Source organism: Sinocyclocheilus rhinocerous, unplaced genomic scaffold, assembly GCF_001515625.1.
Source record: "Sinocyclocheilus rhinocerous isolate Xijiao unplaced genomic scaffold, SAMN03320098_v1.1 scaffold1405, whole genome shotgun sequence".
NCBI classification, from domain to species: domain Eukaryota; kingdom Metazoa; phylum Chordata; class Actinopteri; order Cypriniformes; family Cyprinidae; genus Sinocyclocheilus; species Sinocyclocheilus rhinocerous.
The window spans coordinates 1354871-1381465 of NW_015645543.1; the positions used below are offsets into that span (position 1 = coordinate 1354871).

The 26595-nt window shown below is 37.1% G+C and overlaps 3 protein-coding genes across 7 annotated transcripts; all 3 read left to right on the forward strand.

The window, feature by feature from the left end:
• Window positions 1-691: 691 nt before the first annotated feature.
• On the forward strand, window positions 692-9874 carry LOC107706516 (leukemia inhibitory factor receptor-like). Of its 3 annotated transcripts, none has more exons than XM_016510252.1 (19): window positions 692-882; window positions 1277-1320; window positions 1498-1623; window positions 2379-2557; window positions 2634-2781; window positions 2875-3114; window positions 5239-5365; window positions 5795-5919; window positions 6009-6145; window positions 6266-6419; window positions 6894-6955; window positions 7057-7255; window positions 7335-7526; window positions 7691-7792; window positions 7891-8055; window positions 8145-8258; window positions 8430-8523; window positions 8633-8696; window positions 9147-9874. In XM_016510252.1, exons 3-19 carry the CDS (start codon window positions 1563-1565, stop codon window positions 9537-9539), a joined length of 2556 nt encoding a protein of 851 aa, XP_016365738.1. In that variant the 5' UTR covers window positions 692-882; window positions 1277-1320; window positions 1498-1562; the 3' UTR covers window positions 9540-9874. The 3 variants fall into 3 exon arrangements, with proteins under 3 accessions (XP_016365738.1, XP_016365739.1, XP_016365741.1); XM_016510253.1 differs by having other exon boundaries at window positions 8145-8219; XM_016510255.1 differs by lacking the exon at window positions 8145-8258.
• A 920-nt stretch (window positions 9875-10794) lies between these two features.
• On the forward strand, window positions 10795-17501 carry ccdc61 (coiled-coil domain containing 61). Of its 2 annotated transcripts, XM_016510256.1 has the most exons (14): window positions 10795-11002; window positions 11707-11871; window positions 11965-12047; window positions 12564-12724; window positions 12804-12956; window positions 13997-14198; window positions 14313-14395; window positions 14489-14712; window positions 14815-14893; window positions 14985-15026; window positions 15252-15458; window positions 16221-16254; window positions 16342-16408; window positions 16516-17501. In XM_016510256.1, exons 2-14 carry the CDS (start codon window positions 11724-11726, stop codon window positions 16608-16610), a joined length of 1578 nt encoding a protein of 525 aa, XP_016365742.1. In that variant the 5' UTR covers window positions 10795-11002; window positions 11707-11723; the 3' UTR covers window positions 16611-17501. The 2 variants fall into 2 exon arrangements, with proteins under 2 accessions (XP_016365742.1, XP_016365743.1); XM_016510257.1 differs by lacking the exon at window positions 14985-15026 and having other exon boundaries at window positions 16516-17500.
• A 429-nt stretch (window positions 17502-17930) lies between these two features.
• On the forward strand, window positions 17931-25107 carry LOC107706518 (inositol-trisphosphate 3-kinase C-like). Of its 2 annotated transcripts, XM_016510259.1 has the most exons (8): window positions 17931-18654; window positions 21144-21243; window positions 21454-21667; window positions 23258-23462; window positions 23601-23702; window positions 24417-24488; window positions 24596-24784; window positions 25058-25107. In XM_016510259.1, exons 1-8 carry the CDS (start codon window positions 18295-18297, stop codon window positions 25073-25075), a joined length of 1260 nt encoding a protein of 419 aa, XP_016365745.1. In that variant the 5' UTR covers window positions 17931-18294; the 3' UTR covers window positions 25076-25107. The 2 variants fall into 2 exon arrangements, with proteins under 2 accessions (XP_016365745.1, XP_016365744.1); XM_016510258.1 differs by lacking the exon at window positions 25058-25107 and having other exon boundaries at window positions 24596-24830.
• The last annotated feature ends 1488 nt before the right edge of the window (window positions 25108-26595 follow it).

Here is a 26595-nt window from a genome sequence, read left to right on the forward strand (position 1 = left end):
AACGTTTCTTTAATTGTATAATTTAATGTGTTTTGGGGGGCATTAGCTGTGGGCCTTGAGAATCTAATGAAAGGGATGCGTCCGTGATAAAATAAACCTCAATTTCCTTGACTCATTTCTCAAGTGTTTCATTGTTGTTTGGAAAATATTTTTATCTGTTCAAATCAGAAAGTCCTTCTGCCCAGAGGGGCTACTGTGTGCCCAGCCCGAGCCAGCTGCGCGAGCAAGAATTCCACAGAAACACTTCCGCTGCTTTCCACAGAACAGTCAGTCATCATTGTATACTAGGCCCTATAGCTACAATCCCCTCCCTTGCGTGTTTGTTTTCTTTTGCATATTTTGTCCGATACGATACTGCCTTCATCTAACGTTACTAACATGACTTTAGTATTCTCCGCTCTTATAACAGTTTACCTAATGTAGTCCATATTGAGTTCTCCAGTCAGCGATGACCGTGTGAAATGGTCCTGTATAATCCACATTCCTTTCTTACTTCCTACTGAGCCCTCATCTTATAATGAGTACTGTACGCAGGAAAATATCGATATTAGCCTAAAATCTTCGAGATGGCGACGGGGAATAGTTTTAACGTGCTGCCATTATCACAGCGGTTAATATACTTGTTAATCTTGATTCCCTTTCCAGTGATTATCTCGTAACTTCCCGCACGCACGCACGCTTCCACTGAGATCCTCCCACTTCACGTTCTCACACTCCTGTCGTTACTGAGAGCGTAGTTCAGCGAACTGCGAGTGAACTTTGTTGTGTTCTAAAACTCAGCTCTGACAACTTTTACATTTTTAGCTTTGAACGAAAATAATGTAAGGAAACCCTTACAGCTGATTCTTCTTGAGGCTTTAAGGCTGCGAACACTTTACACAGGTGGGTGTTTGTTCTCGTCATTCTTTTAAATTTTAATGAAAGGCATTGTGTAATGTTGGTGTTCTTAGTAACACGAATTCTATAATATGACTAGTTGACATGTTAACTAGCTGGATGTGTTTTGTGGCATACTTTATTTTCGGTACGGTTCAAAAGGAGAGATGAGCAGGATTGCTGCTTCTTGATGGCCTGATGAATTATATGTTTGAATAGATTTTTATTCATTACTCATAATCCATTTCTGGTCTTATGAGTAAAACATTTATTTTGGTTTCTTCTCTAGAGTTTCTCCATCAGAATAAGAAAAGTTGTGCTATTTGTATATCTGAATCACAAATGAGTTGAAGGGTTAATGTCCAAATAACAAAATCATCTATTTTTATTCCAAAAAAAGAAACCAGTTGGGCTGTGGTGCAGTGGGTACTACACATACTCAAGGTAATGCAATTTGATTTTGTGTTGAATCATGTCCTGATGATTCCATTTTTTGTATCTCCTATCTCTATGTCATGTAAATTAAAACCCATTAGAGAAGAAAGATGGCATATTTCCATTTTTGTGTACCTTATTAGGTGTTATTCAGCCACGGTTAATTGAACCATTTTGTTTCCTTAGCAGATCTAATTGCTAATGGAGAAACTAGTGAGCCATTACTTGTCCAGAATCTCCTGAGCTCTATCATGTCAGTCTGGCTTTTGTGTGCTTTGCTTTTTTCTCTGATTGGCCAAACAGAACAGGATGGTGAGTCTTGAATGCATTAAACTGTTGTTGCTAAACTTTTAAAGAAACCATTCAACCAAAAATTTAAATTTGCAAAAAATGTGCACCCTTAAGCCATCCAAGATGAGTTTGTTTTTTCATCAGAACAGATTTGGAGAAATGTATCACTTGCTCACCATTGGATGCTCTGCAGTGAATGGGTGCCGTCAGAATGAGTGTCCAAACACAAGAAATCCACAAGAAACACGAAAAGCTGCATGTTTGTAATAAACGACTCCATCACGTCTTTAACTTCAAATGAGTCCTCTATCCACAATATTGCTTTTTCTAGTGAAAAAAAATCATCTCATCTGAATCAGGAAAGAAATATGCACAGATTAAGCAGTTTAAAAGCAAACAGTCCAAAATAGTCATAATGAAGGATTTGTCTCTAATAAACACATAGCTTTTAATTGATGGACTGGAGTCGTGTGGAATGGATTACTGTGATGCTTGTATCAGCTGTTTGGACTCTCGTTCTGACGGCACCCATTCACTGCAGAGGATCCATTGATGAGCTAGTGATGTAATGCTACATTTCTCCACATTTGTTTTTTGTCCAAAGAAACAAACACATCCATATCTCAGATGGCCTGAGGATGAGTACATTTTCAGAAAATGTTTTTTGGGTGAATTTTTTTTGGGTGAACTATTCCTTTAATAGTACAATACCTTCTTATTTCAATTTTTAGTTGAGACCATTGATAGAAGAACTGACTTATTGTATGTATCAACAGGACACCCAGTTCCTATAGAAGAGGTGAAAGTGTATTCAGAAGAAACCGCATCATCTGATTGTGGTGCATGGGTGTTGAACGTTACATGGAGAGATAAGTTTGCCGAAAATAATGAATCCGAGAAAGTCAGCTACGACATAGAGGTCCTTCGTACTGAACAGATGAGGACTGTTCACTTTGTAAGTGAGATTTTTTTGACAAAAGCAATGGAAATATATGTCTAAGGTCATTTTTAATGTCAAATAACTGTTTTAGGAAACTATACATGTGATGCCAGACAAAACATCCTATCATTGGAAATGGACTTCACCTATACCGTTGCAGTGCACTTCCCATTCAGTCAGACTTAGGCGCCATAATGAGCATCACATTGGTGAATGGACACCATTATACACACACAAAGGTTTGTAGCCACAGGTTGTTCTTATACTGTATGCACCTGTTATGCAAATAGGAAAACAACTGAACGACAACTGTTTTGCCTATAAAATAACAGGACGAGATCTAAATGCTGCGACAACAACTGTCTATCCTCACGATCAAGTTTTCGTGGTTGGGAGTAACATCACGTTCTGTTGCATCGTGGAAACCGATAAGGTTCCATTGTCCGGATTTCTAATTCGCATCAGCAACAGGACATACATCACAAAACCAGTTCCATTTGAAAGGCCTTATGGACCCAACATACATTGTGATGTTGAGGGAGACCCTTCTGGCTCTACAATATTTATTGGCTGTAAGTCTAAATACATCCTATTTAATAAGAATTGTTTAATTTTAGAGGCTTAGAGCAAAAAATTCTGTTGTTTGTCACAGCCCCAGAGGTTAGTATTCCTAGACTGATGTCTATTTTTTAAAAATTCGGTACCTATTCTGGATATAAACTTAATGTTCAAAAAACACAAATTTTAAGCTTTAATTATATCCCTCAGAAAGATATGTTGAATAGATTTAAATTTAGATGGAACTCAACAAGTATTAAGTATCTGGGAATCGTAATAACTAAGGATATTACAAAACTATTTGATAGTAATTATTTGTATGCTGCTGTAACCCAGAGTATATAGCAAAGTGGAAGGATCTGGAGATTTCACAGATAGCTATACCACTGCAATCACTACTAGGTAGCAACACCTTATATAAACAGTATTTTAATAGTTTAAATCAATGGACTAAAACTCCTTTTAGAATCTGGTTTAAAGAATGTAAATCACCATTACTTGAAAGACAGTGTAGATTAATAAGATGGGTCTCTTTCGACCCGGACTTTAAACCAGCAAAGCTTGATGGGAGGTTTCAATTTTGGTATAGGCTTGGCATTACTACTTTTAGTTCAATTTCCCCAAAGGGAGAACTAAATAGTTATCAGGAAATTTCTGATAAGTATGGTTTGAAAAAAAAAGTGATTTCTTTAGGTACCTACAAACCAGGACTTATTTCAACAATGAGATAAGATACCCAGAGAAGCATGACCCCAATTTAGTAGATTTACTTATTGATATCTATAAAAAAATAAAGACAATAGGACTTTAGTTATCTATTCAATCCAATAAAGAACACTCAACAAATGAGGTAAAATTAAAATGGGAGAGAGAGAAGCCAATCTAGTTATTTCAGAGGAAGAGTGGTTGAATATCTGTTCTGTACTTCTACCAGCTCTGGTATGTGGAGAGAATTCTGCTGGAGGAACCTTATTAGATACTTTATAACCCCCAAGTTAAAATCTATTCAGACTGGTGAGAAGGATAGGGGCTTGTGCTGGAGGAAATGTGGGGAACAACTAGCAGATCACTTTCATGTATACTTTGGGGCTGCCCAGCCATTCAGACATATTGGCAGGAGGTAATACAAGTAATACATAATATCTTTGATGATGGAATTGATTGCTCTCTTTCTACAATTTATTTGGGTAACTTGGCAGGTCATTTGACGATGAAAGACAAGTACTTACTAAAGATATTATTAGCAACCAGTAAGAAAGCTGTAACACGAAAGTGGCTACAGTCTGAACCTCCAACAAAGTCTAAATGGTTGGACATTGTAACCAGTGTCCAAAATATGGAGAGAATGACTTTCTCATTAAAATTACGGATGGATGCATATTTGCAATACTGGGGAAAATGGATTGTGTTTATGTCCTTATGTTTTGCAAATTGACCTCTGTATGTATTTGTCAATATGGCTTATGTTTGGATGCATAGGTGACCAGTCAACTGTTTAGCCAAGTACTGAAGTTATTATTATTTTTATTCTTTTGAAAAAAAAAGAAAAAAGATTTGTTTAATTTAAACCCATCAGTTTTGAAATGACTTACAGTGAATTAGGCAGCTGGACTTCATTTTCTATGAGGTGATGATTAGTCAGAGCTTTTGTAAAATATTTTGCCCACATATTGGATTACGGCCACATGTGGGAAATTCTCACCATTTTAACTGATGATGCTGCTTGGATGAGTTGGCAAAATGTGATATTTTCTATGGAGGATGGAAGTATAGCTTGAATTCATGTATGAAAAAATTATAACACTATAACTTGATCAACAGATCATTAGTTAGAATTAGTAAACATGAACTAACACTCATAGTTCAAAAGTTTGGGGTCGGATTTTTAATGTTTTTGAAAAAGTATCTTATGCTCACCACTGCTACATTAATTTAGACAGTAGAAACAGCAATATTGTGGAATATTATTGCAATTTAAAAGAACTGTTTTCTAGTTTACTGTCAAATAATGAATCCTTGCTAAATAAAAGTACTAATTAAAAAAAAAAAGACTGACCCCAAACTTTTGAACTGTGTATACCAAATGAATTTTAAGTTGAGTCCAGGCCTAAAGTGTTTAATTTCACTGAATGCTACAGATCCCCCAGATGACCAGAATCTTACATGTATAACACGGAATCTCAGCTCTTTGGAGTGTCACTGGGAAACGGGTCGAAACACCCATCTGACTGGTATTAGAAAGACGAAATATACACTTAATGGAAGGTAACCACACAGCTGGCAAAATAATATCCATCTTAAAGCTGCAGTCCGTAACTTTTTTGTATTCAGAATTTACAAAATGTATATATTAAGCGATTACACCATGAATCCATTTTCCAAACCGTGTTTTTGGCTTGTGCTGAATCACTACGGTACACCTATAATAAGTGTTTATATTCGGAATATTTAGACTGGTTCGGGTAGGTACTGCTGCGGAGTAGCCCAGTACCTGCGTGATTTGTCATAGACATAAATAGAGAGAAGTAGCTCCGGCTACAATGTTCTTCCGCAAGACGCACGCAGTTCTGTTTATTAACCGCTAGAGCGCCAAAAGTTACAGACTGCAGCTTTAATGTACAGTGTGAATCATGCATGGTTGCTTTCATCATACTGGATTCAATTCTCTGATGCTTATTGTTTCGCTTTTGCCAGAGTTTGTGAATTTGGCAAATGTGTCATACATGCGGTGAAAAAGCAGGTGACAAACTGGACCCTGATTGCCAAAAATCCTCTTGGTGTAAAGACTCTCACTGATACAGCTGACCCTACACAGCGTGGTAAATCTTATTTTAAATATTTCTTAAATTTGGCATGACCTCAACATTTAATTGTGAATTTAATCATCTGTTTTTTTTTTCTTGCACAGTATGGTTGAGAGCACCCAGCAAAATAGCCCATGTTGCTTATGCAAGAAAAGTCACTTTTCGGTGGAGTTGGAACGAGGAAAACTACGCTTTGTTTCCGATGATTTGTCAAGCGAAGCTCAATGGAATCATTTACAATGTTGGTGTCATCAGATTTTATCTTGCATTAAAATTGATAAGCATTCTGTTTTATGTTTCCACTTGCAAGGCCTTTACATGCATTCTCACAAATGTCCACACATTTTCATCTTTCACAAAGAAAACCTTCAATGGAGTGGGACTTTCGTCAGTTGTCCTTATAAACCTCCAGCCCTTTGCTAAATACACAGCTCAAGTACAATGTGGTTCTTATGAGCACTTCTACAAATGGGGCGACTGGAGTGAAATTACTAAGTTCTCCACTAAAGAGGACAGTAAGTATTCAGAAGACTAACATATTTGAAAATATAGTGTCATTAAGATATATATCTGATTTTAATTTTTATACATACTTTTGTGAGTGTGCTTTTAAACAACACTTTAATATCCACCTTATTTTTAACATAAGACCGACTGCTGTGTCTTTTAGTTATTTACCTATGGCAGCTAATGAATCGAAAGTCTCGCACATTGATAGAAAATAGCTTACTTCCGTGTTTAAAAATTAGTTGGACATGAAGTTAATAATGTGTAACTTACAATGCACTCACAACTTACATTTTACTGTCAATTTTTTTCTCTGCCATTGTAAATAGTTTCAAACGAAGCCACAGAAATATCTAACACTGTACATTTCTGACCAACATGCAGTTCACTTTCTGAATGAATTAGTGTTTTTGAACTAATCAGATGAGTAAGAATGATTCAGCAACTGTGTAATTTGATTCGCACTAATAATCCCTCTTCAGTTCCAGAAGCAGTAGATGTTTGGATTCATTATTCTGAACAAACTACATCTGTCTTGTGGAAGGTAAGAGCAGTCGGATTTGGCACTGCTATCTTTAGCTTTTCCCTGCACTTTTTGTGGCTGCAGTCAAACAAATCAAAATGACCCTTTTTAATGTTTTAAAGCCTCTAACTGAACAACAAAGCCATGGGATAATTACAGGATATGAAATTACCATTGGAAAAACGAACAAAGAACTAAAAACACAGCTGTGCTACAACATCACCTCTGGGAATGAAAAAAGTGATGGAATCATCACAGTCTCAGCAAAAAACTCTGCTGGTCGTTCTCCTCCTTCTACCATCATCGTCCCGACTTATCCTGGTGAGATTCAAAATGCTGTTTTTAATTGGTTGAAAAGGTTGTGTTTAAATTAATGAAGTTTTTATCATTCTTTTCACAGACAATGAAGTCGATATAAGCCATATCAGTAGCAGTAATGGTGGCTTTAAAATGTCTTGGGAAGAATACCCCTATTCTACTTGTGGCTATGTTGTTGAATGGTTTCCAACATACAAAAAGACGCAATGTGCTGTAGCATGGGAGAAGATCCCAAAATGTGACAGTGGTGCCTGTGAAACCTGGAATCAATCTGGTCAGTTGGGAGCGTAAAGATGAATCATTTGACTCACTTTGACTCATCTGTTTTTGTTATGATACTGAATTTGTGCATGTGTGTAATGGTTCATCAGTGGTTCAGTGAGCTGTGGTTATGTTCAGAAAGGGAGGATAACCGCTATATTGTTCTATTTCTCACAGGTATTTTTGAGGCAGGAGTGAGATACACTGTCTCTGTCTATGCCTGCACAGATGATTCACCAAAGCTTCTCAAGAGGAGTGAAGGTTATGCTATAGAGAAACGTAAGCAGACAAGATTCAATATTTAAAGAATAGCTAACCCAAAAATGAAAACCTCACCTTGTCTTACTTATTTTCCATTCTGCTATTTGTGTTCTCAGAACCGGGGAAAGTTGAGAAACTGGAAGGTGAAAATAAAGGAAGAAATGTTGAGCTTTCCTGGGCCGAAGTTCACTTAGAACAGCAAAATGGCTTCATACGAGGCTACAAGGTCATAACATTGCTTTCTGGTTCTGAAACGAGTATTAACATGGCTGTGACAAAGGGTAAGTTCATTCTCTAATTGACATCCACGTTTTTTTTGTTTTTATTTAAAGATCACATTATAAATAGACTTACTTTGTTTTAATTTTAGAGCCTAAAGTTAATTTGAAATTAGATCCAGGCTCCTATACCTTCCGCGTTAGTGCCTTTACATCTGGAGGGGAAGGTGACTATGCTACATTCAAAATGAACGTAGAAAAAAGCAGTATGTATTAAAATGTTGTTAATTAAGTATTTTAATAACATTAAATGTAATTAATTATAATTGAAATCGTTAATGATTGAACTATTTTATTATATTTAATAATCAAATATACAGTAAATAGCATTTATGAAATGTGATAACATTGTGTGCAATTTGACAAAATCTTCATAGTTGACCAGATGATTGCAGCCACTATTGTGGGTTGCAGTGCAGCAACTCTCGTCTTCATTATCATCACAGTCCTTTGCTACAGGAAACGGAAATGGTAAGGACAATTTTCCAGTGTTATGTCATATGTTTTTTAAATCCCAATATTTTCTATAGATTTTCTATTTTCAGCTGCAATTAAAATGTCACTCTTAAAAATCCTTCAGGTTAAAGAAACTGTTGTATCCAGATATTCCTAAACCAAAACTTGCAGGGAAATGGATCACAAAGGTGAGTCATCAGCCTCCTTATAATTTATAACTTTCCTAACAGATGTTTTTTTTTAGTAATTATTATGATCTGCATGTATGAGGGTCACAAGCCTATCCATACTATGTTAAATCCTAACAGTAAAATTCAATAAAGCATATACTTGATTATAGTAATCATATCAATTTTAAAACAGAAGAGAAAACATTAACCAAACCTTTTTGTAGTTGACGTCAAAGGATGTGTGTATCTGTCACTTGATAAAATGATCAAATTAGGCAGATTCCAATATGGATAAGTTGCATGACATACCCATATGCTCAAAAACTATGCAAAATCAAATAAGTTATGACCCAGACCACATTAATTATGGTTCAATTGCAACACAAACACTTGTTTTGTGTGGTAAATCATTGGCTTAATAAATAAGCTAAATAAGGTTTTGCTACCATGTTGGTTTGTTGTTTCCAGGGCATTTATTGTACCCAGATGACCGAGGGGTACATGAAGTGTGAGATCCAAGAGGTCCACAGTTTAGAGCATCCTGCGATCTCAGAAAGTCTACATGGCCTAGACCTCATCAGCTCGAACTCCAAAGTGGTTCCTGCACAACATTTCTACCAGAACATTTCTGAATCTCCAGCTGATGTCTCATACTGTCCTGTTGAGAAGCTTACCTCAATTATTGAAAACCCTTCTTACAATATGACCATACCAGAACCAGTTGGTGTTGCTCAGATATCTGATCTTACAGTGGAAATGCAGGATGCTTACCTCCCAGCCCCTAACTTTGTTCAAAATAATTTTGTTGTCAAAGACTCAGATGGCTACAAGCCCCAGTCAGCATCTCCAACAAACGCATAGCTCCAGTAGATAGACCTCAGTGTCATGTCTTGCCATGCACACCATGTATATGCAAATTGTGCCAATGTAAATGCCAGTGAATTCATGTTATTTATAAAGTACTGTACTGTTTTCTCAGCACTATCTCTTGTAAAATGAGTAGTGAAATGCATTTTTTTAAACACTGATGAAAAAAAAGCTGTGACCACCTTTAGAACTGCCTCTGTATATTTGCATTGAATTTTGCTATTTATTTACATTTATGGTAACACTTTAGATTAGGGAACAAATATTCACTCTTAACTAAGAGTTTTTCCTCAATAAACTCCTAAATTGCTGCTTACATATTAATAGTTAGTAAGGTACTTGTTAAATTTAGGTATGGGGTCGGGTTAAGGGATCTAGAATATGGTCATGCAGAATAAGGCATTAATATGTGCCTAATAAGTAGGTCTACTAATAAACAGCCAACATGCTAGTAATATGCTAATAAGCTACTAGTTAATAGTGAGAATTGGTCCTTAAAATAAAGTGTTACCACGTTTGTTTATTTAACACATACTCTCAACATCTGTAACCCGGGTGAATTCAACCCATGACCTTGATGTTGCTAGCATTATGCTCCAATAGCAATAGTTCCCTCTTGTGGCCTTAAAGACTATGATGAAATATAAAGACTAAGGCCATGATGAACAGTTAGAAAGAAAATATGTCAAACGTGTACATATTCTAGATGTTTTGATCGCTTTCTTATTAATAGACGGGAGATTGTACCTAAATACAATTCAGTTTGTGCTTAAAGACATTAAAGTGTGGTCTACATGTATTAACATGTATGGATTTTACATTTTCCAGTAAACAAAAGTAGTTTAAGTTTATGCAAAAACGTACGTTTTTTTATCATTAATATAAAAACCAAAAAGAATCTATGCCTATAATATAACAAAAGTCAGATGAAACATTCTTGACAATCAAAGCATTACTCCAAGACTGAAGAAATTACAAACTAAATGAGGTATTGTTTCATAACAAAGTTTCACAAAAAAGGGTAGTATGTGTCAACGTTATATTTAAATTTTAAAAAAATGCATGACATTGTAAAATAAATACATTGCATAAGAAAAATTAAACAGATGCCCCTAAAATCAGTTTTATGGGCGTGAAATCTTGTATAAGGGCGTTGCAACAATGAAAAGCTTTCATTTTGATTGACAGGCAGAGCAGCCAATATAATTCCAACATCTACACGAGTTGACCAATGTAAACAGTTGGGGGCGGGAGTTTTAAATTCCCGGTCATTGAGCCGCTGTTTTCAGTTGTTCGAGCTCAGTAAACGACAAGTTTACTGAACATGCTTTCGATAAATTAGTAGAGATGAAATTTTAATTGGTTTTCTATTTCTGATACTTATTCCATCGACGTTTTAAATGTAGAGTCTTAATCGAACAGCTCGTGCCTGCCTAACACTTTTCCACCAATAACGGGTATGTTGCTAGTGTGCTAGTTGTGTATGGTCTGAGAATAATCGATCGTAACAGTAATTTACCCACATTTATCATCATCTGTAATCTCATATTCCTCTGTAGCCCTCAAAACCATGACGTAAGATGTCTTTATTATTCATGCGATTGATTTTATAGTGTTATTGTGTGACTATTCCCGCGTTGGCAGTCTTCTGGCAAATCTTCAGGGTTAGCAAGTCCTTCATCAGTTTTTAGCTGACATGCTGAGATGTTTAGTAGTTTGCAACTTATGTTGCATACTGATTCATGAATAAATGAGGTTACAGCCTCTATTTATCTATGATAAAAAAGAAATTCAGTCAAGTGTAAAGAAATAAGAGTCTCATTCATTGAAATGGTTCATGACCCAAATCCTGCCTGTGTCATGGCTGTGAAGTTGACATTTGTAATGGACAGCTCAGTGTGCGTTTGACATGAACAGCACTAAAATAATCACTGCAAGCCTTCATAGTGAAAACTGTCTGGTTAAAATTACTGTTTTGATCTGATAACACAGTTTGATTATTCTCCATATATAGGCTTTGTTTTAATGCAAAGTGTGTCTGTATATCTATCTACAGTATTTGTCTGTCTATCTATGTGTAACATGGCTGTAATCAAGAGGTGCTAATAACAGCATGAACTGCATTGACTGCATATTGAACCCTGTGCAATGATTCCTTCAGGCTGTCAGTGGCAAGCAATGGAGGTTGGCACAGTTGTGCAGGAAGAAATGAAATTTCGAGGGGCTGAATATGCTGTCAGGGTTGAGCTGGCAGAGCGGCTACTAATCATAGAGATTTCAGATGTTGTTACAGCAGACCAGTGGAGAGGAGAGTTTGATCCTGCCTGTGAGTTGAGCTTTTAAAACTGATGTATAGTTTTTGCTTAAATGAAACGTTGTTTTATGTCATTACAACTTTTATAAATTTTTTTATAATTAGATATTGAGGACCTGACCCGGAAAACTGGGAATTTTAAACAGTTTCCAGTATTCTGCAGCATGCTTGAGTCTGCTGTCAACAAGGTGGGTCCAAAGAATAAAAGCCTATTTAATATGGGGTCTTTGAACTTTCTTATTTTTTTTTTAAACAAAGAAAAGCTTCTCTTTTGTTGACAACAGTTGGTTTATAAGCGCTTCTCAAGTTCTCATTCCAAGTTTGGGAAGAGGGTTGTTTGTGTTTCCAAATGTCCGTTATGAGGGCCTGTTTACACCTGGTCACTTCATGTGTTTTAACTAATCGTATAGCTATGTGATTTGTTAAAACAATGGATATAAATCCAATCTTCAATTCCCATGCTTTATGCAAATTAACAGAGTTCAAGCAACAGATACGCACTGCATATTTGTTTTATTTGTTTATTATATTTATATTTATTTCCTTTGATTTTAAGTCAATGTTGCTGTTTCAGTTTTATTTGGATTAATTTGGCCTTGATTTATTTACAAAAGAAAAAATGGCAAAGTGATTAACCAGTCTTTTATGTTAATAATAACATTTAAAAAAAAAATCTTATTTATGCTTTTAATTATCTTTTGCAGTCCAGTGAATCAGTGACCCTTGACCTCTTGACTTATTCTGACCTCGAGCTTCTGCGGAACAGAAAGGCAGGTGTCGTTGGCCGACCTCGTGCTCAGCCACAGTCGCCTGCCCTCAGTGCTAAACGATACCTCATCCTCATCTACACTGTGGAGTTTGACAGGTCTATGTAGTTTTGATCACTCCGTCTGTTTTAACCAGCTCTTAAATGGGTAAGTTTTTAAAAAGTTTTATTTTTGTAGGATACACTATCCTCTTCCACTTCCATATCTGGGCAAACCTGATCCTGCAGAGCTTCAACAAGAGATCAGAGCTCTGAGGGCCGAGCTGAAAACACTGGGACTGAGAGGAGACCACAAAGTATCAGACCAGGAAATGCGCAAGCTCCGTGCAGAGTCAGTTTTTCCTAATGAAATATGTACTTAATGTTGATATCATTTTCAGTACTTTCAAAGAAAAAGAAAACCCCTTTTGCACACCTGGTTAGTTGCTGGCAGGTGCACAGGACAATCGGCACAATAGAAGGAAAAATCCTATACATTGTTGTACCTTATAAATTTTCTTAAATGGATAGTTCACCCAAAAATTAAAATTCTGTCATTAATTACGCACCCTCATGTCATGCCAAACACGTAAGACCTTCGTTCATCATCAGAACACAAATTAAGATATTTTTGATGAAATCCGAGAGCTCTCTGACCCTCCGTAGACAGCAAGGGTACTTCTACGATCAAGGCACAGAAACGCAGTAAGGACATCGGTAAAATAGTCCCAAGTTCAACCATAATTTTATGAAGCTACGAGAATACTTTTTGTGCGCAAAGAAAACAAAAATAACGACTTAATTCAACAATTCGCCTCCTCCGTGTCACCCTGGCTCCATTTTGGAGAGTATGTAAACAATGTACATACTTTGATCTGAACGTAAACAACGAATGCCCGTGGTGCTGCTGACACAGAACATTCATGTGCTGTGCCTTGTTTACGTTCAGATTAAAGCACGCACATGCATTGTGATACTCTCCAAAATGGCGCCAGGGTGACATCGAATTGTTGAATAAAGTCGTTATTTTTGTTTTCTTTGCGCACAAAAAGTATTCTCGTAGCTTCGTAAAATTACGGTTGAACCACTGATGTCACATGGATTATTTTACCGATGTCCTTACTGCGTTTCTGTACCTTGATCGTGGTAGTACCCTTGCTGTCTATGGGAGGGTCAGAAAGCGCTCAGAATTCATCAAAAATATCTTCATTTTTGTTCCGAAGATGAACGAAGGTCTTACGAGATTGGAACGACATGAGGGTGAGTAATTAATGACAGAATTTTAATTTTTGGTCGAACTATCCTTTTAATAATTAAAGTAATAAAATATTTTACCCACAATGAGTAAAAAGTGAATGTTGTTTACAAATCATTTTCTTTCTGTTTTATCAGGTTGGCTTTGGTGAGAGATGAAAAGGAAGCCTTGGCCAAGGCTCTGGATCGTCTACAGATGGTAGGGGCTGGTTCTACTCCTGGGGCTCGTGGGCTCAGAGAGGCGGTGCGCAGCCTGGAGGAACAGCTGCTGAAGGAAAGGGCAAAAAGCCAGCGCTCTGCAAGCAAGAGGAGCCAAGAACAGCGCCTCCTTCTGGAACAGGTGTGTCTAAGCAGATTAGTGTTGTATGGTCATGAGATTGACAAGTTGACAATGTAAAATGCTTATACATAGTTATGCACCCACTTAACTGTTCAAATTCACTCTTGTTGGTAGTTGGAGGAACTCCGAGCATCAGAGCGGGCTCTACGGATACGTGTTAAAAGTCTTACCACTGAGCTGGCCTTGTTAAGACGCGGGTGAGCTTAATTAATTGCCATCTTTGTCTTTTATTGCATATGTTTTAATTTTTTGAGCACATGTTAATCATCTCATTCTTCCTATTTTGACAGTCGAGCGACGCCAGTCATGTCTGGCCGAAGTGGTCTCAGGGTTGATGGAGAGGTTCATCGGTCTTTATCCAGAGAGCGCAGTTTGACCCGTGTGGGGGTAAGAGCGCGCTCGGGGTCGAGGGAGAGGATGGAGGACAGGACTCGGAGGTCAGAGGAGAGAATTAGGAGGGCAGACTCTTCAGGGTCTCGGAATTGCATCACAAGACCCTCACCATCTCCAACAGGTGAAATCTGTGAAGACAATATCTTTATGATCAAAGTCAAGAAACAAAGGCAGAGGCCCTGTTCTTAGTCTGTTGATTCGAAGTCTTGTGTTCTCATGACAGGGTCGCGGGTGCCTCGGTTTGACCCTACTGTTTTCATTCAAGACCGACAACGACGCCAAAAAGAGGCCGAGATGAAGAAGTAAGACACTTTCACCTTTTCAGTTTGAAGTTTTTATCTTTTCTGTTGCTCTGCTGTTTTGTGTTTTATTTGTTGTCTCTTTTTCTACAAGCATTGCCCTGTCTGTGAGCAGGAATGCGGTTTACTTTGAAAGGTGTGAACTATATGCTCTTTTTGTCCCTTGCATGAATTCATTTTCTCAAACCGTTGATCCCACACCAGTGCAAGAAAAAAATTCTATGACTTCTGGGATCAGGCTGATAAGAGAATGAGAGTCTTGTGTCCTTTTGACTAGTTATAATCTGAATTTATTTGTAGGCAGCTGGACCCATTTCCTGCTTTCACAGATATACATGAGGTCTTCTTTTGTTCCCAACAGTCAGAGGAAGATTAGAAGGGACATGCTGGCTTCACCGTCTCTGATGGAAAGAGGGCGTTCACGCTCCAGGGAGCCCGTTCCTCAGCTGATGAGAGCAGGAAGTGCTGGCAGGAGGAGGAGTGTGTCTGTGGAGAGCAGGAGGAGTCGGTGCTCTTCAGAAGGATCAGTAGCCGAGTTTGAAGAGCTTGCTAAGCCTCTAAATAGCAGGCAAGTCAATAAACAAAACAGGTTGCTTATCTAAGTACTGCTGGCCAGGTTAAATGTGATGTCAACTGGCTGATTATTTATTTCAGGACACTTGGTTCATCAGATCAAACCTGCCAAATAACAAGGTGTAGATGAGCCTATACTTTTACAGCATTTTTTGCAGTCTGCCTATAATATTATATTAGGATTTCTTGCACCCAAAAAGTTTAATTTTCATGACCATTTTCTACCCTCTATCTGAAACATAATTAAATCTGGCCTGTTCGCTTTTATTCTGCAAGGATGCAATAAATTGACCAAAAGTGACCGAAAAAACTTTGTTACAATAACATAATACTGTATTTCAAATAAATGCTATTTTCTACTCAAAGAATCCTTAAAAAAATTACTGTGCTTTCCACAAAAATTAAGCAGCACAAATGTTGGCAACATTGACAAAGTTTTTGAGCACTAAATCAGCATATTAGAATGATCATGTGACACTGAAGACTGAAAATTCAGCGTTGTATCACGAGAATACATTTTTTTAACTTGTATATGTTTTAAAATAGTTGCTTTAAATTTTAATACTATTTCAAAGTATTACTGTTTTACTGGTTTTGATCAAATAAACATTGCCTTGGTGAGCGTAAGCAACTTCTTTCAATAAAAAAAAAAATCATGTTCTGTTGATTTAGAAAATTAGCTAATTAACTTTTTAACTCATAGCAAATTAGACTCTGATATTATTGTTTTTGATATTTATTTGTTTATTTTTTGCAGAGGAAGGAAACTGGCATATAATGGTCCAGCTGTGGTGAGTAACAATGTAAAACATTTGGTTGTTTAGTTTTTGTGAATATTAGGTAATATTAGATAATTCTAATTGCTTTTTTCCATCTAGTCCAGAGGAAGACACATAAACAAAAACCCAATGTGTAGCACCCCGGCCCAAAGGATGAGAGCGGCAGGTACCACATCATTTCCTTTTGAATTATTTATTAGTATTATTATTTATGTATATGCGTCTGTAACCAATGGCATATACATGTAAGCCAAGTGTATTTTTCCTGCTCAGACACATCTATTGACACGGGTGCTGACCTGTCAGAGATTGACGCTCGACTCCAGGCCCTGCAGGACTACATGCGGGACCTTGACACGGGACACTAATCTCGATGGATTCAGATGTCGATCAAGGCTTTTTGCACAAAGACTGAGACTGAAAACTTGGACAATAATTTCTTTCAAACACTGTGTACAGACGTGTCTGTATCGTAGTCATTCATACAAATGAGACTCGAATGCCGTTTATTTTCTTTATCCCTAATGTAACTTTTGGGCTTAACTCAAAATGCAGTTATGGTGGCTTTGTGAAGGGGGTTCTTGAGACTGTTGCCATATCAGACTTGAAGTAAACCAGAAGTGTCCAAAAGTATGACCTCAGGATATACTGTTTTTAACACATTCCTCTGTACATTTTATGAATTAGTGTTTGTTTGACCATTGTTATTGTTTTATATATATATATTAGTCTGTGTTTTATGTCCGTTTTAGATGCTCTCATATTTAGTTTTTGTGAGATACTGAAAAACAAAGCTTTTTTATATAAAAGGATTTTGCAGTTCATGTCTATTCTTTACAGACACTTTGGAATTATATCACTGAGCATATTGGAATGTGATATGCTTTTTATTTATACAGGTTATTGTTCCTATATAACAACTGATAAAGGATGGCATTAGCAATAGTAACACTACGGTTATAGATTTGATTCCAAGGTAGTGATAAAGTGGATGTCTTTATAAGTTGCCTAGTAAGCATCTGCCAAATGCATAAATGTACATGCTGCAGAGATCATGTCTTTTGGCATCTAACATTGCTTCATTTGTGGCCATTTAATAATTTTTTGCCATTTCTCACAAAGTCTCTCTCTTATTTTTAATGTGACCCCACCAAAATCTTGTATGTAGAATATCAAATGCATTAAATTTGTCTTTAATTGTGGTAATGAGGCTAGAATTTCAAACCTTTCTAGATATATAAAATGACACGATCATCTATAGATTATAGAATTTTTAGGGACATTGTGCATCAGTTTGACTAAAATGAAATGTTCGTTCAGGAATCAAACTTTGCTTTATTATTACAGTATGTCGAGATTTCAATTAAATGATGGCTTATGTTTCAACCTGCTCTTCACACGATTGTTGTTGTATGACTCCAGAACATCGTGTGGGCAGCTTTAATGAATTTTCCTTTTTTACGACTTCACATCCTCAAACATCTCAAAAAATGTATTTTTGAGTGAACTGTGCCTTTAAGTACTTTAGCCAAATGCAACATGTTAAAGGCCTATTAAGAAAAGCACATTATTTCATCCTGTACTAAGGTTTTTTAAACTGCGTTGTCAACCACAGGTTAGGTGGCGCTGTAAATCTGATTTAATGTGTTTTGACCTGTTCATTTTTGGCTCTGTAGCTTTAAAGAAAAGTGGGCGGGGCAAATATGTGCAGTGTGTTAACGCAACGCTTTAACAACAGGCCTATGCGTTGAGCAAATAATACATTTGAAACTACTGCTGAAAGACGCATCAACGTTGTTTGTACGTGAATATTTGTGGGTTCTTTAAATCTTTGGGGTGATTATTACTGTTTATTTTCAGGGGCTAAAAGAATGTGATCACGGCACCTTAGCGTTGAGAGTGGCCCAATATTGCTGTTATTCTGCAGCAGCGCGCGACGCGTCACGCAAGGTGAGGCAGTGCCCAGCGCGAGCCGGTTATGCGTTGGGTTTGGCCCTAATCTGGATAACCCCATCAACAACCTCAATGATCTTGTAGATCAGAAGCAGCGTGATGACTAAAACGCCCGATACCCCGGTACCCTGCGCGGGTATGGGTGATATCCACCCCAGCCATCCTGAGGAGCCGGTGGAGCATCTCTCCAGACTCGCTCGCGTTGCTGTTCCTGAGCTGGTTGTTACCTGCGAGCCGTGTGCAACTGAGTGTGGACCCTGCTCGGGCTCTCCTCATCCCGACGAGGAGTCCATCTGCTCGGACAGCGGGCTCAGCGGCTCTCCCGCCTCGTCCCTGGCGCTGAGAAAACTGTCCAACTCGTCCTCAACCGGCCTCTCGCCAGCGTCTTCTTTTGAGGAATGCGAAGAGGATTTATTGGGTTACGGCGAATATAATCAGTCTTCAGGTGAACCGCTCACGGTGAGAATCAAAACTAAGACAATCCATTTTAACTTGTATCTATTTTATGTTACTAGCCGTTTTTTTTTATTTCTAGTAAGTAATCCAGTAGGAACCAGACTAGACCCATTTTCAGTTTACTTCTAACTGTTCATTAGATATTCACTATATCTGTTAGTCACTAGGCAGAGGTGTGAGTAATGTTCCTAGTACTTTACTACTATAGCCTACTTTAGTAAAGTACAAATTTCTCAAAATAATACTTGAGTTGTTAAATTGAATGCTTGCACTTTCAAGCATTAAAAGTCTATTAAAAAAGCTAAGAGAAGTGTTTACTTTTATTTTTAAATACCTAAGTAGAGTTAAATGTGGATACATTTTACTTTAATTTAAGTATTTTTGGCTAGGTACTTTTGGTAAAGAGACTTTTAATTGAGTAAAATGTTTGTCATAGTATCTATACTTGAACTTAAATATAATTTCTCAGTATTTTTACACCCTTGAAAACTAATGTCATTTTTATAACTAATAGGTGCTGTATTCAAATACTTGTTTTTATTTCAGCTTTACTAGTACATATTTATTAGATACTTCTACCTATTTACATGAGACTAGTAAATTAGATACCGTTTTTGTTTTAATTGTCATATACAATGACTAGTCATATTGGCTACTTTATAGTTAAATCAAACTATTAGTAAAATTACTAGTAACATGCTGCTAAGTAGTCAAAAGTGTCTAATTAATAGTTACTAATGTCTGTTCAGTTAGTAGCCCTACTGGGGAACCTGTGAATAATACTAACTATACTCAGTAGTAGTACTATGATAGTATACTGTACCTTGCTGCTTTCATGATGCAACTCCAAAACATGGTTTTGTTAACTAACAATAAACAATACATTTGTTACAGTATTTATTCATCTTTGTTAAGGTTAGGTAATAAAAATACAACTGTTCATTGTTAGTTCTTGTGACCTCAGGTCTATTAAATAACATTAACAGATATAAATAACAAACAGATACAATTAAATGTGGAAACAAACATTAACTAAGATTAATAAATGCTTTAGAAGTATTTTGCTTTGTTAGTTCTTGTTAATTGATGTATTTAACCAATGTTAACAAATAGAACCTTGTTGTAAAATGTTAATGAAACATTAAGTGATATTTAAGTGGAAACTATAGGTACCTTGGAAACTTTTTGATTGCAGGTGCATTGAATACAAGTGTGCACACAGGTGCTGCAGATTGAAATAGGCCTATGCAGTTATTGAGTAATCCTCATTATAACTGATTAACATTATGGGTGTCAGGTCATAAGATCATTGTTTGTAAATGGAGGGGAAAATTCCATACGTTTTCCTAAACTACTTTTCTTCCTCATGTTCTGATGGTACTGGAGTCAGAGATTTGTATAGAAGTGCATCTAAATAGTACAAATGTCTCTTAAGAAGGTGTTCAAGTGAAGACAGAGCAACCAACATCATTGTGATAACAGTGAGTCACATGTAAACTCAATGACATGTTATAAAATCAACAAGGAATATTCATCATTGCAACTATAAAGATTCTTCAATATAATCTGCATTGTGCTGTTGTAGGAGTTAAATAGTCTCCAATCTTTTTGATGGTAATATTGAATGGGATTTGATTTTATGGATCATTAAGGTAAAATCACAATAAAGTAAGTAAATAGTCCATTGAAACTGAACTTATAAGGTCAGCAGATGGATGCACCTCCAGTGCTGTATGGTGGGCCTCTCCTGCTTTGTTCTGGAGAATGTCATTCTTGTCTGACTGGTTCACTAGCCATGAGTGAGTGAGTGTTTAAGCTTTGAGTTTTTGTTGTTATACCGCATACAGTCATGTGTTACAGACAGTGGCATAGGTTATTGTGTACAGTAGGATGGAAAGGTTTATGATACGTCAGCTGGAGGGATCTTGTTGACGTTTTTTTGCCAACATCAAAATGCTGAAAATGTGATGACAGTTATGAATTATTAATTCATGAAAAAATGTATGCTTACCGCAAAAAAGAAAAACCTTTGAAGATAAAAAAAGATGTACACTCTCATCTCATGTACGTGAGTGGCCACACTGGCTCCTTCATTTTATCTGGCAGCAAAACAAGTGCCGTCTGTAAATGTTTCATGAACGTCCTTCTAAGATTAGCTATTTCTTAATCACAGCCACTTGGTATTGCTTGATGACTTTGTTTAGTCCGAGATTGTCGTCAATGATTTGCCACATGGGGAAAAACTCGACCTATGGTTAATAGAGGAGAGGGAGTTGCCCGTTAGAGTCTGAGGTTGACTGAATGCACTCGGTGCCCCAGTGCGGCTCACTGTATAGGAAAATGAGAACAAAAGAGAAGACAAGAAAAGTCTCTAGCAGCAAACAACCCTGTACAGAACCATTGTGTACCGTGTGGCGGCTCTAGTCGTAGGGTATTAACTGACATGTGAGTCTCATTCATCTGTTTGTTTCTTTCATATCTTCTCTTCAAAGACTGATCAGTGGAAGAAGTCGAAGAATATGGTGAACTGGTCTCCACTTCCAGTGACGGTGAAAAAGCGCTCACCCTGGGTGCAGGTGGTCGGCCATGCAGGTTTGCTTGTTCATCTTTATGTCTTTGGTGATACTTGGTCTTTTGTGATTTTTAATGTCTGAAAGCTCACATTTTCACATTTAAGCCTTGAAATTATTATTGTTGTATGGTTATTGTGAAATGTTTTCGTTGCTGTTTTGGGTGATTGGCTTTTTTCTGAAAAAGGGACCCTTTTTTTCTTTCTCAGCGTGTTTTTGTTTGGTCCTCTAGGAAACTTTCAGACGGGGAGTGATGGAAGGCTGCTGAAGAGGTACTGCGAGTGCGAGCAGCAGTGTTTTCTGCAGCTCATGAGCGACTCGCTGCGGCCCTTCGTTCCTGGATACTATGGCGTGACTCAGCGTGACGAGCAGGATTACAATCTCATGGATGACCTCCTCGCTGACTTCGACTCTCCCTGCATCATGGACTGCAAAATGGGGAGCCGGTGAGGATGTTGTGATTTGTGAATTCAGCAATTCAGTGCTTTTCTTTTTTCTCTTGCCTAACTGGTACAAATTGCAGCTTATTTTAGCCAAGAACCTCTAGTCAAACAGGAAGAGGCAATCTGACCAGCATGCAAAGCGACCAACCACGGTCTATTTTTGTTTTTATATGCGGTTTATGGGCAGGTGATGCCAAAATAATGCACTGGCACGCTAAAAATATGTTTTAGTCATGGCACAGTTGTCTTTACAAATGACTACATGAAAACACCATTAGTAAATGATTTTTTGACAGAAATTGAATTTAAAGGAATAGTTCACCTTCAGTTGCTGGTCCCCATTGACTTGCATTTTTTCCCATACTATAGAAGTCAGTGGGGACCAGCAACTAAAGGTGAACTATCCCTTTAACATTTTCATTTAGCTGAAAACTGGACAATTTAGGTAAAATTGTGTAATTGAACTATGCTGTTCAGGTTGTTCTGATCATTTCAACCCGTCATGATAAATTTCTCAGGCAAATCATTTTGGTCACAGTGCCTCCACACTGTTCATATATTTACCTTATCATGTTCTGTGCACAGAATAAACACTGACATGGTCTAAACACATAATGGAAGAAGTGTTAATAACATATAACTATTTTGGTCGATGATTTTGGCCCTTTTTCAGCTCATTGTTTTTAATAGGTAAAAATGATGGCGCATCTCTAGAAATTAAGAACATTTTTGTGTTTTAATCCTAATTAAGACTAAGACTAATTTAAAAATGGAAAACAAAGTGGGATTTACAATTTTGCGTATGGGTATCTAATTACAAAACTCTTATCTTTCAAAGATATGATGCCACAAACCTGACAAAATCTGCCAATTCCAACAACTTACTCTTCCTCATAAGTTATCAGCTGATAATTATAGATTTGGTTAACTTATCTGTATCTGTAGATATTGTACTGTATATTTAATTGTTCATGCACATGTCCTTTTTCTTAAACATGTATATTACCTTTATACTCATAGATCGATTACAAAACTATACAGGTATTCAAGGGCAGGCTTTAAGCCAACATCTAACACTCACTTTCAAATCTTAAAATCAACATCTTTTTTTTTATCAAACAAAATAGTATTGAATTTTAAGATTAGCCATTTATTGTTTATCAGCCACATGAAAATAATTAGCAGCATATCAGTATCCGACAGAATTTAAAAATCAGTGCATCTCTGCTCACAAGCACTTATTATCATCATCAACTCTTTTTTTAACACCATTTCCAGCCAAACCGATAAAAACTTGTGCTGCTGGACTTCCGGAAATTGTGTTGCAGTCAGGCATTCAGACTGAAGCTTGTAAATTTCATCAGTGCTGTCAATATATGGACTCTGGGCTTTCTGTGGGTGTGGCATCTGTGGCTAAAACTATAATACAGTAGACGGCAGTGTCCAAACAATAGTGGAGGAAATATGATCACTAATGCCAACAGCTCTGTTCATGCCATAATGGACCAGTCCTGTTATGCCAGTTCGATAATGTTTTCATACTAAATAATTATTCCTGTGGTAATGTTGACCTGTATACAAACACGCTTTTAGGACTTACCTTGAGGAAGAGTTGAGGAAGGCCTGCGAGAGTCCTCAGCCACGCAAAGACATGTATGAAAAAATGATAGCGGTAGACCCAGACGCCCCAACTGAGGAGGAGCGGGCCCAGCAGGCGGTTCTCAAAACCAGATACATGCAGTGGAGAGAAACCCTCAGCTCAACAGCCACGCTGGGCTTTCGCATTGAGGGCATCAAGGTAGACATGATTCAGGAACCCTCTGAATTTACACAGAGATCTTTATCTAACACTGATTGGAAATGCTTACTAGTGTCTTATGTTATGTACTTTTGGCCTTCTATATATAATGTCTTGACATGTTTGATCTGTCTTCAGAAATCATGTGGCACTTGTAACACTAACTTCAAGAGAACAAAGTACAAAGATGAGGTCATCCAAGCCCTGGAAGACTTTGTGGACAACAACATGCTAATCCTGGTATGAATTAGTGTTAGAACTGGGCAATATTTACAGTATTTATCAAATATTTTATATTATTTATTAATTTATTGGTGTCTGTCAATATTGTTTATTTAATTGTTTGTGCATTTACATTTAATCTTTAAAACTTTTAATCTACAGTTAATTTAAATATTTATTTACAGTTAATCTGAAAAACCACTAATAATTTAATATTAAGTCTAATATTTTTTACTTACAATTGGATTTTTTCTGTACATTATAATTTTGTGATGCCTGAATTCATTTGCAGCTTTTAAAATGTTAGATTTTAGTTCTTTTGTTTGATGAATTTTAATATGGGCCATATTATTATTTATCAGCCACAACATGAAAATAATTAGCAGCTTGTTGTATGAAACAGTATTTAAATATCAGCACAAATTTTGCGTTAGAACTGGGCAATGTGGGCAAAAAAAAAAACTGGGCAAAAATGTGAGTAAATAAATGTAAATATATATTGTTATATTTGTGCATATAAATAAAAATGAAATATTATTTAATTAAGCATGAATGAAAAAAATGAAGTATTTAATTCTATTTTACATCATGCTTTTCAACATCTAGAATCTAGCTTTTAATAATGGCTACTTGATTGAAATAATGGCTCTTCTGCCTGTGCCTCTTTTAACCATTAATCCATTTAACTATTATGTAAACAAGTTAATTGTTTGGCTCTTCCTGTTCACACAGAGAAGCTACCAACAGCGCCTGAAGGAACTACGAGCTGTGCTGGAAAAATCTGATTTCTTCAAAGCACATGAGGTGACATGCATCTTCATTTTCCAAATCCACTTTGCTCTTCATTCTGCACTGCTGATGTTCAAATACAGGCTCTAATAAGAAAGGCCTTGCTGTGTGGTTTCCTGCAGGTTGTGGGCAGCTCCTTATTATTTGTCCATGATCTGACTGGCAAGGCTGGAATCTGGATGATAGACTTTGGAAAGACTGTGCCTATGCCGCCCCCTCTAACCCTGGACCATCGCAGCCCGTGGGTGGAGGGCAACAGAGAGGACGGGTACCTCTGGGGCCTGGACAATTTTATTGACATTCTGACCAACATGCTTCCGGAGAAATGAAAGGCAATGTGGATCTTCAGAATTGTCATTTTCTGCACAGACTGTTTGATTTCCCTCTGTTTTTTTCTACAAGGAGAATAGATGAAGGTAGGAGAGAATTAACTGATGGAATGGACTGACTGGCCTCAACATTTACTACAAGTGCTACTGATGAACATCTAAGCCTGTGAACTTACCTGCTGAAGCCCCTCGCTATGTTGTCGTTTTCGCTACTTTTGAAAGGGCCTGGACAATTTTATTGACATTCTGACTAACATGCTTCCGGAGAAATGAAAGGCAATGTGGATCTTCAGAATTGTCATTTTCTGCACACTGTTTGATTTCCCTCTGTTTTTTTCTACAAGGAGAATAGATGAAGGTAGGAGAGAATTAACTGATGGAATGGACTGACTGGCCTCAACATTTACTACAAGTGCTACTGATGAACATCTAAGCCTGTGAACTTACCTGCTGAAGCCCCTCGCTATGTTGTCGTTTTCGCTACTTTTGAAAAGCTGTATGTATTTTACACCGTAAATAGATTTTTATTTAAGCAGTTTGCTCTTAGGGGTTGATGAGTAAAAGATTAGCTTAGTTTTATGAACATTAACCCTGCAGATGAAAATCATTACAGTTGTGTTGTTTTGATATGTTAAAGATGCAAAAACAGCAATGCTTTTGAATACTAATGAAAATCAGAACCTTCGTAGTCTGTTTGTGATAGTTGCCAGATAGTTTTCCTGCATTTTACCGTATATTTGTGACCAAATGTCTCTTGGGGATTAACTGAATTGAAGTGCACACTATTAGCAGTCCCATAAACTGAAGCTTAATCAAATCACAGAACAACAAAGACCTCTTACATCTCATGCTTTTATCAGAACCTTCGTAGTCTGTTTGTGATAGTTGCCAGATAGTTTTCCTGCATTTTACCGTATATTTGTGACCAAATGTCTCTTGGGGATTAACTGAATTGAAGTGCACACTATTAGCAGTCCCATAAACTGAAGCTGAATCGAATCACAGAACAACAAAGACCTCTTACATCTTTCTTGGTACTGTTTTAATAACATTGCATAGCACCTGAAATAAGAGAAACGTGAAAAAGTGCTTTGTGTTCTGTTTTGATCAAGCACTATAATTAGTTAAACTGTTATGCTTCACATTCCCATGTTGTGTGGTTCTTGCATGCAAGCATGAGCTGCTAAACAGCCCCTGTTAATAGCAAATATACGACTGACTGCCAGTTTCACTGAGAATGGTGTGTGGGATATTTGAGCCAGTACTCCTTATGCACAAATTCACTGTTTGCACTGGTTTTGTACTGTATAATAGTAAACGACTTGTGATCATTTTGTTGGGAGCTTTGTTGTCCTGACTGTAGTTTTGCAGTTCTGTGATGGTAACTACATAATCTCTTTTTTTTTTTTCATGCTGGGTAATTTTGTAATGGTGTTCGATTGTCAGCACAATAAACATGAATATGATATGATGTTTTTCCCCCTCTTCTTTCAAAACCATACAACGGTATAAACAGGGCTCTGTGCTCTTGTGCTTGTTTAAGAGCACCTTATGATGATCAATGACGGACATTAAAGCAACTGTATGTTGTTTTGTGTATTTTTGCGCCTTCGGAGCCCCCTACTGTTAAGTGAGTGGAACTGTCGCAAATATATTAATGTAGTAATTCCAGTGCATTGTTGTACACGTGCATTTTTTGCAGTTGGCCCTTTTCGTGGAATTTTGTTCCCATTCACCAAACTTTCATACTCCAGACGTTTGGGAGGAAACCGCGAAGTCCAAACCATCAGAAT